This window comes from Cyprinodon tularosa, unplaced genomic scaffold (genome assembly GCF_016077235.1).
Source record: "Cyprinodon tularosa strain WSP-4 unplaced genomic scaffold, ASM1607723v1 ctg877, whole genome shotgun sequence".
Taxonomy (NCBI): domain Eukaryota; kingdom Metazoa; phylum Chordata; class Actinopteri; order Cyprinodontiformes; family Cyprinodontidae; genus Cyprinodon; species Cyprinodon tularosa.
Window position 1 is genome coordinate 222,087 of NW_024039648.1, and position 15,355 is coordinate 237,441.

Consider the following 15,355-nt stretch of genomic DNA (forward strand, 5'->3'; position numbering starts at 1 on the left):
GCTCTCCTGTAAAGGGGTTGGGGCTGCACTGATAGCGGCTCTTCTGTGTTGGGCCATGCGTCTGTGTAGAGGTTGTTTGGTTTCTCCTATATAAAGATCAGAGCATTCCTCACTGCATTGAACTGCAAACACCACTCCGCTCACATTTAGGATGCACTAGTTTCTGTTTAAGGGTCTGTTTGGTTTGAAATGTTCTGGGATTTTCTGTTGGGAGAAAATCCTCTTGAGTTTTTCAGAGACTCCAGCAACATATAGGATTGAGATGTTTTTTTATTCTTCTCACTGTTATGTTCTGCTGCGTATCTTTTGGATTACCTTCCTGATTTAGCAAACACCCAGTTTGGGTAAACAAAGGTTTGGAGACCATCTTTGATGTGTTTCTGTTCTTCTGTTTTAGTAGGGACGTACTCGGCCTGGTGTTGGAACGTTCTGATTACTGAGAGTTAGTGTTCCAGTGGGTGGTGTAAGTCAGAGAGAAGATTTTGGTCAGTGCACGTGGATTTCCAATACACTTCAATGTTGAGAAATCTCTCTCCAGGAAAGGTAGCTTGTTGTCTTTGCCATCCTCTCCTGTGGTCCTCTGAGTTGCCACACCACAATATTTGATGTGGTTGGAAGTGAGAGATGTAGTGAAAAAACAGAGCGCTAACACATGGATGGGTTACTGAGATCTGACATTGGAAACTGCCTCATTGTTGCCAAAGACAATCATCACTGCATCAACCATAGGAGGGATGAGTGGAGTCTCTGTAGTGGACGTCTGCTGCCATCTGTTGGATGATGGAGGTTAGACAGGATTCAGTGATATAAACCAGGCAGCAGAGGAGCAACGTTAATCTGCCACTGGATGGTTTATATTGAGTGAATTTCACCTCAGTTTCACTGCATCTGATTCATAGATAGATAGATATACTTTATTTATCCAAAGCTGGGGAATCACAGTGTAGCAGCAGCTTTACACATAGTGACAGTCACAACAAATGAGGTAAAAAGTGTCAGTAGAGATAAAGCCAGTGGATCAGGCGGCCCAGCCCTGGAGGTCCGATCATCCTGGACCTAAGAGGAGAACTTCAGCTGAGGAGGTAGTTGGACCTTTTCATTCTGGGGGGGCTGGATAAGAGGATGTTAAAACAATGAGGCATCCTAACATCTGAACTGCTCCCTCAGATCTGACCGACCCCCAGGATGAGGAAGCAGTCAACTTATTATAACACAACATTTTTTTTTCCGGTGTCGTTTCTTTCCTTCCGTTTTTGTTCTGACGCGGTTTTCTCTCTCCATGTGTTTCAGATCCAACGCTCCAGAAACAAGCAGATGAGGGAAATGTTCCCAGAAGGCTTTGGGATCCACCACGCCGGCATGCTACGCTCCGACCGCAGCCTGATGGAGAGCAGCTTCTCCAAAGGCCACCTGAAGGTGCTGGTCTGCACCGCCACCCTGGCCTGGGGGGTCAACCTGCCGGCCCACGCCGTCATCATCAAGGTCCTCATTTCAATTGATCCTAGACTTTAGCATGTTTGCTCATTTCCTGCCTCCCACCTGTGAGCCGAGCCGGCGGTGAAATAATGATTAGTCTAAACTGCGGCTGGATTCACCTCTGCTCCTCTGCTGCGTCCAACAGGGAACTCAGATCTATGATGCAAAGCGTGGCACTTTCGTGGATCTGGGAATCCTGGACGTCATGCAGATCTTTGGCCGAGCGGGTCGACCTCAGTTCGACAAATACGGCGAGGGAACCATCATCACCACCCACGACAAGCTGAGCCACTACCTGACCCTGCTCACCCAGCAGAACCCCATCGAGAGTCAGTTCCTGGGCAGCCTGGCCGACAACCTGAACGCTGAGGTCAGTCTGCAGACCAGCTGTGCTGCAATGGGGGGGCTTCCTTTGCTGCTTCCAGCTAAGTTTTAACGAGGCGCCTCAGTTTCATCATCTTCTAAAACGCTGGAGGGAACCTGAAGATGAAAGAGATCAGGGTGAAGTTCTGGGCGTCAGAATGTCCAGCTTCTGTTCAGCAGACAGATCACACTCAGGATAACAGATTCAGCACACAGATCAGCTTCACCTGAACGCTGCTTTAAGGAATGATGCCCAACATCAAACAGAACCGAAGAGAATAGAATACCATAAAACAGAACAGAATAGAATAGAATACCATAAAACAGAATAGAATAGAATAGAATACCATAAAACAGAACAGAATAGAATACCATAAAACAGAATAGAATACCATAAAACAGAATAGAATACCATAAAACAGAATAGAATACCATAAAACAGAATAGAATACCATAAAACAGAACAGAAGAGAAAAGAATACCATAAAACAGAACAGAATAGAATACCATAAAACAGAATAGAATACCATAAAACAGAACAGAATAGAATAGAATACCATAAAACAGAATAGAATAGAATAGAATACCATAAAACAGAACAGAATAGAATACCATAAAACAGAATAGAATAGAATAGAATACCATAAAACAGAATAGAATAGAATAGAATACCATAAAACAGAACAGAATAGAATACCATAAAACAGAATAGAATACCATAAAACAGAATAGAATACCATAAAACAGAACAGAAGAGAAAAGAATACCATAAAACAGAACAGAATAGAATACCATAAAACAGAATAGAATACCATAAAACAGAACAGAACAGAATAGAATACCATAAAACAGAAGAGAATAGAATAGAATACCATAAAACAGAACAGAATAGAATACCATAAAACAGAACAGAATAGAATACCATAAAACAGAAGAGAATAGAATACCATAAAACAGAACAGAATAGAATACCATAAAACAGAAGAGAATAGAATAGAATACCATAAAACAGAACAGAATAGAATACCATAAAACAGAATAGAATACCATAAAACAGAACAGAAGATAATAGAATACCATAAAACAGAATAGAAGAGAATAGAATACCATAAAACAGAACAGAATAGAATACCATAAAACAGAACAGAATAGAATACCATAAAACAGAAGAGAATAGAATAGAATACCATAAAACAGAACAGAATAGAATACCATAAAACAGAATAGAATACCATAAAACAGAACAGAAGAGAATAGAATACCATAAAACAGAAGAGAATAGAATAGAATACCATAAAACAGAACAGAATAGAATACCATAAAACAGAATAGAATACCATAAAACAGAACAGAAGAGAATAGAATACCATAAAACAGAATAGAAGAGAATAGAATACCATAAAACAGAAAAGAATAGAATAAAATACCATAAAACAGAACAGAAGAGAATAGAATACCATAAAACAGAATAGAATAGAATACCATAAAACAGAAGAGAATAGAATAGAATACCATAAAACAGAATAGAATAGAATACCATAAAACAGAAGAGAATAGAATAGAATACCATAAAACAGAACAGAAGAGAATAGAATACCATAAAACAGAAAAGAATAGAATAAAATACCATAAAACAGAACAGAAGAGAATAGAATACCATAAAACAGAATAGAAGAGAATAGAATACCATAAAACAGAAAAGAATAGAATAAAATACCATAAAACAGAACAGAAGAGAATAGAATACCATAAAACAGAATAGAATAGAATACCATAAAACAGAAGAGAATAGAATAGAATACCATAAAACAGAACAGAATAGAATACCATAAAACAGAATAGAATACCATAAAACAGAACAGAAGAGAATAGAATACCATAAAACAGAAAAGAATAGAATAAAATACCATAAAACAGAACAGAAGAGAATAGAATACCATAAAACAGAACAGAATAGAATACCATAAAACAGAAGAGAATAGAATAGAATACCATAAAACAGAACAGAATAGAATACCATAAAACAGAATAGAATACCATAAAACAGAACAGAAGAGAATAGAATACCATAAAACAGAAGAGAATAGAATAGAATACCATAAAACAGAACAGAATAGAATACCATAAAACAGAATAGAATACCATAAAACAGAACAGAAGAGAATAGAATACCATAAAACAGAATAGAAGAGAATAGAATACCATAAAACAGAAAAGAATAGAATAAAATACCATAAAACAGAACAGAAGAGAATAGAATACCATAAAACAGAACAGAAGAGAATAGAATACCATAAAACAGAATAGAATAGAATAGAATACCATAAAACAGAACAGAAGAGAATAGAATACCATAAAACAGAAAAGAATAGAATAAAATACCATAAAACAGAATAGAATAGAATAGAATACCATAAAACAGAACAGAAGAGAATAGAATACCATAAAACAGAAAAGAATAGAATAAAATACCATAAAACAGAACAGAAGAGAATAGAATACCATAAAACAGAACAGAAGAGAATAGAATACCATAAAACAGAACAGAAGAGAATAGAATACCATAAAACAGAACAGAAGAGAATAGAATACCATAAAACAGAACAGAATAGAATACCATAAAACAGAACAGAAGAGAATAGAATACCATAAAACAGAACAGAATAGAATACCATAAAACAGAACAGAAGAGAATAGAATACCATAAAACAGAACAGAAGAGAATAGAATAGCATAAAACAGAACAGAATAGAATACCATAAAACAGAACAGAAGAGAATAGAATAGCATAAAACAGAACAGAATAGAATACCATAAAACAGAACAGAAGAGAATAGAATACCATAAAACAGAAGAGAATAGAATAGAATACCATAAAACAGAACAGAATAGAATACCATAAAACAGAATAGAATACCATAAAACAGAACAGAAGAGAATAGAATACCATAAAACAGAAGAGAATAGAATAGAATACCATAAAACAGAACAGAATAGAATACCATAAAACAGAATAGAATACCATAAAACAGAACAGAAGAGAATAGAATACCATAAAACAGAAAAGAATAGAATAAAATACCATAAAACAGAACAGAAGAGAATAGAATACCATAAAACAGAATAGAATAGAATACCATAAAACAGAAGAGAATAGAAAAGAATACCATAAAACAGAACAGAATAGAATACCATAAAACAGAATAGAATACCATAAAACAGAACAGAACAGAATAGAATACCATAAAACAGAAGAGAATAGAATAGAATACCATAAAACAGAACAGAATAGAATACCATAAAACAGAACAGAATAGAATACCATAAAACAGAAGAGAATAGAATACCATAAAACAGAACAGAATAGAATACCATAAAACAGAAGAGAATAGAATAGAATACCATAAAACAGAACAGAATAGAATACCATAAAACAGAATAGAATACCATAAAACAGAACAGAAGATAATAGAATACCATAAAACAGAATAGAAGAGAATAGAATACCATAAAACAGAACAGAATAGAATACCATAAAACAGAACAGAATAGAATACCATAAAACAGAAGAGAATAGAATAGAATACCATAAAACAGAACAGAATAGAATACCATAAAACAGAATAGAATACCATAAAACAGAACAGAAGAGAATAGAATACCATAAAACAGAAGAGAATAGAATAGAATACCATAAAACAGAACAGAATAGAATACCATAAAACAGAATAGAATACCATAAAACAGAACAGAAGAGAATAGAATACCATAAAACAGAATAGAAGAGAATAGAATACCATAAAACAGAAAAGAATAGAATAAAATACCATAAAACAGAACAGAAGAGAATAGAATACCATAAAACAGAATAGAATAGAATACCATAAAACAGAAGAGAATAGAATAGAATACCATAAAACAGAATAGAATAGAATACCATAAAACAGAAGAGAATAGAATAGAATACCATAAAACAGAACAGAAGAGAATAGAATACCATAAAACAGAAAAGAATAGAATAAAATACCATAAAACAGAACAGAAGAGAATAGAATACCATAAAACAGAATAGAAGAGAATAGAATACCATAAAACAGAAAAGAATAGAATAAAATACCATAAAACAGAACAGAAGAGAATAGAATACCATAAAACAGAATAGAATAGAATACCATAAAACAGAAGAGAATAGAATAGAATACCATAAAACAGAACAGAATAGAATACCATAAAACAGAATAGAATACCATAAAACAGAACAGAAGAGAATAGAATACCATAAAACAGAAAAGAATAGAATAAAATACCATAAAACAGAACAGAAGAGAATAGAATACCATAAAACAGAACAGAATAGAATACCATAAAACAGAAGAGAATAGAATAGAATACCATAAAACAGAACAGAATAGAATACCATAAAACAGAATAGAATACCATAAAACAGAACAGAAGAGAATAGAATACCATAAAACAGAAGAGAATAGAATAGAATACCATAAAACAGAACAGAATAGAATACCATAAAACAGAATAGAATACCATAAAACAGAACAGAAGAGAATAGAATACCATAAAACAGAATAGAAGAGAATAGAATACCATAAAACAGAAAAGAATAGAATAAAATACCATAAAACAGAACAGAAGAGAATAGAATACCATAAAACAGAACAGAAGAGAATAGAATACCATAAAACAGAATAGAATAGAATAGAATACCATAAAACAGAACAGAAGAGAATAGAATACCATAAAACAGAAAAGAATAGAATAAAATACCATAAAACAGAATAGAATAGAATAGAATACCATAAAACAGAACAGAAGAGAATAGAATACCATAAAACAGAAAAGAATAGAATAAAATACCATAAAACAGAACAGAAGAGAATAGAATACCATAAAACAGAACAGAAGAGAATAGAATACCATAAAACAGAACAGAAGAGAATAGAATACCATAAAACAGAACAGAAGAGAATAGAATACCATAAAACAGAACAGAATAGAATACCATAAAACAGAACAGAAGAGAATAGAATACCATAAAACAGAACAGAATAGAATACCATAAAACAGAACAGAAGAGAATAGAATACCATAAAACAGAACAGAAGAGAATAGAATAGCATAAAACAGAACAGAATAGAATACCATAAAACAGAACAGAAGAGAATAGAATAGCATAAAACAGAACAGAATAGAATACCATAAAACAGAACAGAAGAGAATAGAATACCATAAAACAGAAGAGAATAGAATAGAATACCATAAAACAGAACAGAATAGAATACCATAAAACAGAATAGAATACCATAAAACAGAACAGAAGAGAATAGAATACCATAAAACAGAAGAGAATAGAATAGAATACCATAAAACAGAACAGAATAGAATACCATAAAACAGAATAGAATACCATAAAACAGAACAGAAGAGAATAGAATACCATAAAACAGAAAAGAATAGAATAAAATACCATAAAACAGAACAGAAGAGAATAGAATACCATAAAACAGAATAGAATAGAATACCATAAAACAGAAGAGAATAGAATAGAATACCATAAAACAGAACAGAATAGAATACCATAAAACAGAATAGAATACCATAAAACAGAACAGAAGAGAATAGAATACCATAAAACAGAAAAGAATAGAATAAAATACCATAAAACAGAACAGAAGAGAATAGAATACCATAAAACAGAACAGAATAGAATACCATAAAACAGAAGAGAATAGAATAGAATACCATAAAACAGAACAGAATAGAATACCATAAAACAGAATAGAATACCATAAAACAGAACAGAAGAGAATAGAATACCATAAAACAGAAGAGAATAGAATAGAATACCATAAAACAGAACAGAATAGAATACCATAAAACAGAATAGAATACCATAAAACAGAACAGAAGAGAATAGAATACCATAAAACAGAATAGAAGAGAATAGAATACCATAAAACAGAAAAGAATAGAATAAAATACCATAAAACAGAACAGAAGAGAATAGAATACCATAAAACAGAACAGAAGAGAATAGAATACCATAAAACAGAAAAGAATAGAATAAAATACCATAAAACAGAATAGAATAGAATAGAATACCATAAAACAGAACAGAAGAGAATAGAATACCATAAAACAGAAAAGAATAGAATAAAATACCATAAAACAGAACAGAAGAGAATAGAATACCATAAAACAGAACAGAAGAGAATAGAATACCATAAAACAGAACAGAAGAGAATAGAATACCATAAAACAGAACAGAAGAGAATAGAATACCATAAAACAGAACAGAATAGAATACCATAAAACAGAACAGAAGAGAATAGAATACCATAAAACAGAACAGAATAGAATACCATAAAACAGAACAGAAGAGAATAGAATAGCATAAAACAGAACAGAATAGAATACCATAAAACAGAACAGAAGAGAATAGAATACCATAAAACAGAACAGAAGAGAATAGAATACCATAAAACAGAATATAATAGAATAGCATAAAACAGAACAGAATAGAATACCATAAAACAGAACAGAAGAGAATAGAATACCATAAAACAGAACAGAATAGAATACCATAAAACAGAACAGAAGAGAATAGAATACCATAAAACAGAATAGAATAGAATACCATAAAACAGAATAGAATAGAATACCATAAAACAGAACAGAAGAGAATACCATAAAACAGAACAGAAGAGAATAGAATACCATAAAACAGAACAGAATAGAATACCATAAAACAGAACAGAAGAGAATAGAATACCATAAAACAGAACAGAATAGAATACCATAAAACAGAACAGAAGAGAATAGAATACCATAAAACAGAATAGAATAGAATACCATAAAACAGAATAGAATAGAATACCATAAAACAGAACAGAAGAGAATAGAATACCATAAAACAGAATAGAATAGAATACCATAAAACAGAACAGAACAGAATAGAATACCATAAAACAGAACAGAAGAGAATAGAATACCATAAAACAGAACAGAAGAGAATAGAATACCATAAAACAGAACAGAATAGAATACCATAAAACAGAACAGAAGAGAATAGAATACCATAAAACAGAACAGAATAGAATACCATAAAACAGAACAGAAGAGAATAGAATAGCATAAAACAGAACAGAATAGAATAGAATACCATAAAACAGAACAGAAGAGAATAGAATACCATAAAACAGAATAGAATAGAATACCATAAAACAGAATAGAATAGAATACCATAAAACAGAACAGAAGAGAATAGAATACCATAAAACAGAATAGAATAGAATACCATAAAACAGAACAGAACAGAATAGAATACCATAAAACAGAACAGAATAGAATACCATAAAACAGAACAGAAGAGAATAGAATACCATAAAACAGAATAGAATAGAATAGCATAGAACACCTTTACTGTAATATTTAAAACAATAACATTCAAAGAACCAGTTTCCAGGAAAATGTAAAAATGTAGCAATAAAAGATTTAGTAATCTAGCTAACTAGCTGGTTAGCTAGTTGGCTTGTTAGTTAGCTAACAATCCGTAGGTAATTGTGTCCCTGTTCATAATTAAAAAGAATGAGCTCCAAGTTAATTTCTAACAGATGAAAATAATAAAACCTATAAATGAACTCGTTCCGTTGGTAAAGGAAGTCACAGTCCTTCACAATAAAAGCTCACATTTCACCCTTTAAATGGAGAAGCTGGTTGTGAATGCGTTCCTTCTCAGTGGGCCTGCAGCGCCTCCATGAGGTGGAATAGATGATTTAATGCTCAGCATGATGAGTGGCTACCAGCCCATTATACTGGTGGTCCAATCAGAACCTCAGGAGCCTGGAACGGATGCCATCTGGACCTGCTGCCTCTTACGGCTCCTTCCTCACCCGAAGCATTAAAAGGGACGGAGGGGCAGCGGCGTTCGGCCCTCTGGGACTCTAGAGCAGCGGCAGTGTGACCTGCCTGAGGGTAGAACTGGATCGGCCCATTTCCCGTCCATAATGATGGTTCTGATCCGTCGCAGACGGCTCATCGTTCAGGACCAGCGGCTTAACCAGTTCATACCTGGACATGCTGAGGTTCTCCATCAGGATAACTGAAGCACAGAGGCAATCAATCAACTTCAGGACAATCCTGATCAACTCGGCTTTAAGCTGAGGACCAGTTTGACAGCAGGAAGCTCATCCACAGCTTCAGGAGCTGGAAGGATGTCCTGATGTCAGAGTTCTGCTGTTCTCTGTTTTAAAATTAACTGGATCCTTTAAACGGACTGATCCATCAATCAGTCATCAAACTAAACTCAGAGAAGATAAACGCGTTATTAGTTCAGCTGCATGAGGAGCCTTTAAAGTGCACCACATTAAAACCGACCAGTGCTCCATATTCAGATAGCAGGTTTATTTCCACCTCTCTGATAAATCAGACCAAACTCTGCATGGCTGAAGGTCTGATGAGCAGACTGACCAATCAGTTCAATTCAGTTTATTTCAGGGTTTCCGCGGGTCATTAGAAATTAAGTGGAATTAAATTCACAGCCAAACAGGAACATACCAGATGAAGCTGCTATGAGAAAAAGCAGAGAGCAGAACGTTAGAGATTGAACTAATAGATTCTGCATAGTGGGAGAATAGAGATAGAATGAAGCAGAATGATGAAAAAGGGGTCCCTATGTCCTCCAGCAGTCTAAGCCTATAGCAGCAGAACTATAGAGATAGATCAGGATAACCTGAGCCACTCTAACTAGAAGCTTTATCACATCACTGCCTCAGTAGTCAGAGAAACCCTCTCTTTTCATCTGCTGAACATATTGCCACCATTGAAAATAAAACATTTCCTATGGTAGAAAACATTTTCTATCAAAAATTAACAGTTTGTTATCTCCTTGTGTGTTTTTCACTCATTTCTGAAAAAAAAAACCCTCCAGAAATGTAAAAACTAATGAGAAATTAACTGTTTGTTAAACAGTTTGGGTTAGCTTGAGCTAAATGGATGGAAATATTTGGAGCTGCAGTTTCATGAAGAATCCAGGAGATGGCAGCAGAGACCACTGATCATTTCCTCTGTGCTGCAGGTTTCCCTGGGGACGGTGACCAATGTGGAGGAGGCTGTGAGGTGGCTCAGCTACACCTACCTGTACGTCCGGATGAGGGCCAACCCTCTGGCCTACGGCATCAACCACAAAGCCTTCCAGGTGGGCGGAGCCTCCACTTTCTCTGAGATCATGGAAGAGGTCCTCCTAGATTCTAGCTGGCCTTAATGCACAGAAAAAGAGGCGAGCTGCAGGAGAAAAACTCAGTTTTATGTCAGATGGTAGAACTACCTGCTGATTCAGGGATGCTTTTGATTCTGGCTGCTAACAGCTGATGCAGATGAAGGTAAAGTTTGATTCTGGTTGCTTACAGCTGATGAAGATGAAGGTAAAGTTTGATTCTGGCTGCTAACAGCTGATGAAGATGAAGGTAAAGTTTGATTCTGGCTGCTAACAGCTGATGAAGATGAGGAAGAATTAAACAGGAAAGCGAAGCCTTGGCTGAATGTTGGTGGATGTTGTGTTGATTCCTTGGTTTCTCCTCAGATGGATCCGGCTCTGGAGCTCTACAGGAAGGAGCTGGTGGTGGAGTGCGGCCGGAAGCTGGACAAGGCCAGGATGATCCGCTTTGAGGAGCGCACCGGCTACTTCGCCTCCACGGACCTGGGCAGGACCGCCAGCCACTTCTACATCAGATACAACACCATAGAGGTAGATGTATTAGATAGAGGAAGTCCTTATGCACCAGGCTGGAGTCTCAGAGGTGTTTGTTTTTTACTGGTTCTTCTAACTGAAACTACTCTGACCTATCTTTCACTTCCTTCTCATCTGAAGACGTTCAACGAACTTTTTAACTCTCAGAGGACTGAAGCAGACATCCTGAGCATCGTGTCCAAAGCAGAGGAGTTTGATCAGCTGAAGGTAGGAGGATCTGGACCCGACCCGTCCTCGTTGAGCCCAGTTCAGCCCTCGGCCTCACCGGCCCAGTGTCTGTTCTCAGGTCCGCGACGAAGAGATGGAGGAGCTGGAGATGCTGTCGAGCTACTGCCACCTCGCAGCAGCAGGGGGGGCGGAGAACAGCTACGGCAAAGTCAACATCCTGCTGCAGACCTACATCAGCCGGGGAGAGGTGGACAGCTTCTCGCTCATCTCCGACCTCTCCTACGTGGCCCAGGTGAGGAGGGACGGATCGTCACCGCGTCGGCAAAGATAAAACGTTTTAGAGAAACAGAAAATAAAGACAAAGTGTGAGATCTAAAACAAATGTTTAAAACATCGGGGGTTCGATTTTAGGGGCTGTGAAATGATTGACAACCAAGCCTCAGTTTCCAGAATATTCCTTAGTTTCTTCAGGCCTGATTAAACAGAGAAACCTGTAAAACAATCTGTATCAACCTGCCAGCATGATGGAAGGTTCATTTTTAGGGACTCATCGATTGGTCTGCTTCTGATTTCCTTCATCCTGCAGATCAGTGATCAACCGACCTCTGAAAAGGTCAAAAAATCAGCCGCTGTCAACAATCTAAACATTCTATACATTATTGACAGCAACATGAAATATGGATCTGTGATCAACTGATGACGAATTCAGGTTTAGTTAGAATGGGAACCAGCATGTCAGGGCGACTCTTTATCATTGATTGATCGACTTTACTGATCTCGGAGTGGAGAAATTTACTCGCTGCATCAGCTCAATAGTCAAAGAAGAAAAAGGTGCAGGGGATATGATCAGTTTATTTCTATAGCTCCAATTCACATCATGTCATCTCAGGTCACTTTCCAGTTCACCAGATCATCCAGTCAGATTGATTCAAAGTTTTCTATCTAAGGAAAACCGGCTGATTGCATCGACTCATTGACTCTTCAGCAATCCCTCACACTAAGCATGCTTGTAGCGACAGTGGAGAGGAAAAACTCCCTTTGAACAGGAAGAAACCTCCAGCAGAACCAGGCTCAGTGTGAGCGGCCATCTGCTGAGGCCCACTGGGGTTCAAGGAGACAGAAGCAGACATAGAAAAAGAAGCATAGATACAAAAGGCAACTGTCAACCAGCTCCACAGGCGGCCCCGTCCAGGAAACACACAGCCAGGCAGACGAGCTCCGAGCCAGCTCCCATGTCAGAGGATGAAGAGAGCACATCCAGTTAGTCACAGTCAGAGAAACAGGACCACACTGGAAAACAGGCCAAGCTCCAACATCTAGAAACAAAGGTGTTGATGGCAGCAGCACAGCTGATGTTTCTCTCCAGGATGGAGTCACAGCCAAACAGGAACAGACCAGATGAAGCTACTATGAGAAAAAGCAGAGAGAGCAGAACGTTAGAGATTGAACTAACAGATTCTGCAGAAGAGAATAGAGATAGAATGAAGCAGAATGATGAAAAAGGGGTCCCTATGTCCTCCAGCAGTCTAAGCCTATAGCAGCAGAACTATAGAGATAGCTCAGGATAACCTGAGCCACTCTAACTATAAGCTTTATCAAAAAGGAAAGTTTTAAGCCTAGCCTTAAAAGTAGACAGGGTGTCTGCCTCACGGACTAAAACTGGTAGTTGGTTCCACAGGAGAGGAGCCTGAGAACTAAAAGATCTGCCTCCCATTCTACTTTTAGAAATTCTAGGAACCACTAGTAAACCTGCAGATTGAGAGCGAAGTGCTCTGTTCATGATGACCGATCGATACTTCCAGCTCGTTGCCCTAAGAAACACAGCCTATAATCGCTGAGTTATCAGAGAACTTCTGGAGATGGCAGCTGTGTTCTCTAGGTGAAGTCCGAAGTGTGAAGAGGAAAGGAAGCAGAATGCCGCCTCTGACTGACGGCCATGAATACCTGAGAGGAATCGGATCCGTTCTGTTGGTTTATTCTGCTGCTTCGTTTAGATTCAGACAGAAAGAAAAACCTTCTGAGGAAAAGAATCGGTTTGCCTGGAAATCAGAAAATAAAACAATTCCTTAGATGGTGGATTCAGTCTGTTTCTGACCTGTTTGATTTGTTGTTGGATGGTAAACATCCAGTGTGAGGAACTGATTCACGGTGGAGGTTTTTGGAAGCGCTCAGTGCTGTCCTCTGGTCTGGTCCTGAACTCAGAGTTCACAGTGGGAACCAGGATCCCAGTCAGAGCTGCAGCTGCGGCCGCCCTCAGGTCTGAAGCTAACCCAGCATCCAGCTGCTCCACATCAGCCCTGTGATCCAGCTGTTAGCATCACTCTGCTGCTACAGCGGCGTGTAGCTCTGCCGACTCAGCGGGTTTTTCTCCTGATTCCACAGAACGCGGCTCGGATCGTCCGGGCGTTGTTCGAGATCGCCCTGAGGAAGCGCTGGCCCGCCATGACCTACCGCCTGCTGAAGCTCTGCAAGGTGATCGACAAGCGACTGTGGGACTTCGCCCACCCGCTCCGCCAGTTCCCCACCCTGAGCCCCAGCGTCCTCAACCGCTTGGAGGAGAAGAGGCTGACTGTGGACAAACTGAAGGAGATGAGGAAGGATGAGATTGGTAAAGAAAACAATTTCTATTCTTGAGCTAATTCTAAATGTGGTGGTTGGTCAGGTGGCGTGAAGGGCTCGATCGGAGGCGCCCTCTGGTAGGTCAGACATCCTGATGGATGAGGGAACTCAGGTGTGTGACTCTGCTGGTGTTCCCAGGCCACATGCTGCACCATGTCAACGTCGGAGTGACCGTCAAGCAGTGCGTCCACCAGATCCCCGCCCTCACCATGGAGGCCAGCATCCAGCCAATCACACGCACCGTGCTACGCGTGCGCCTCCTCATTACTCCTGACTTCCGCTGGAACGACCAGGTACACAAACTCATCATCATCAGTCAGCCTGATGCTTTTCATTTATAGAACAAAGTAAAGGTGAAGCGGGGTCTGGCCCCCAGGCTTTATTTTAATGGCAGAATTGAAGAACTGATTAGAGGATTTGAAAAGTGTGGCATGCATTTCTCTTCATTCGCTGCCTCCTGTTTCCTCAGTGCTGAACAGCTGATGCTTGAAGGCGCCAGAGGTCAGTTTATGACCGGGTCACGTGGGACGTGTCAGGGTCTTGAGGGACGTGTCGGGGTCGTGCGAGACCTGTCGGGTCGTATGAGACCTGACCGGGTAGTAAGGGACCTGTCGGGGTCGTGCGGGACGTGTAGGGTCGTGTATGACGTGTCGGGGTCGTGAGGGACCTGTCGAGTCGTGCGGGACGTGTCGGGGTCGTGCGGGACGTGTCGGGGTCGTGCGGGACGTGTTGGGGTCATGTCAGCGCTGCTCCATGGCTGCATCAGGACTTGGCCATAGATGTGCTGATTGTTAGTAGAAGTTCAGGATGGATTAGGCTGTTAAATGAGGCTGGAAACAGCTGAGGGCTTAAATTCAGGCTTTCTCTCCTCCTCCTCGCCAATAAAAGGCGCCACTTGATATTTACACAAACTCCTTAATTACTGCGGCAGCAGAGGAAGACGTGATGGAGGCCAGGAGAAAATCT

General features: G+C 38.3%; 1 protein-coding gene across 1 annotated transcript in view; it reads left to right on the top strand.

Annotated features, from left to right (window-relative positions):
* ascc3 (activating signal cointegrator 1 complex subunit 3) overlaps positions 1-15,355 on the top strand; it is a 238,607-nt gene that overhangs the window by 172,767 nt on the left and 50,485 nt on the right. Inside the window, exons 15-22 of the mRNA XM_038273563.1 lie at positions 1,291-1,482; positions 1,622-1,846; positions 10,931-11,050; positions 11,435-11,599; positions 11,723-11,809; positions 11,889-12,062; positions 14,153-14,378; positions 14,528-14,682. Of these exons, the coding sequence (XP_038129491.1) occupies positions 1,291-1,482; positions 1,622-1,846; positions 10,931-11,050; positions 11,435-11,599; positions 11,723-11,809; positions 11,889-12,062; positions 14,153-14,378; positions 14,528-14,682 (1,344 nt within the window). The remainder of the gene's footprint in view (positions 1-1,290; positions 1,483-1,621; positions 1,847-10,930; positions 11,051-11,434; positions 11,600-11,722; positions 11,810-11,888; positions 12,063-14,152; positions 14,379-14,527; positions 14,683-15,355) is intronic.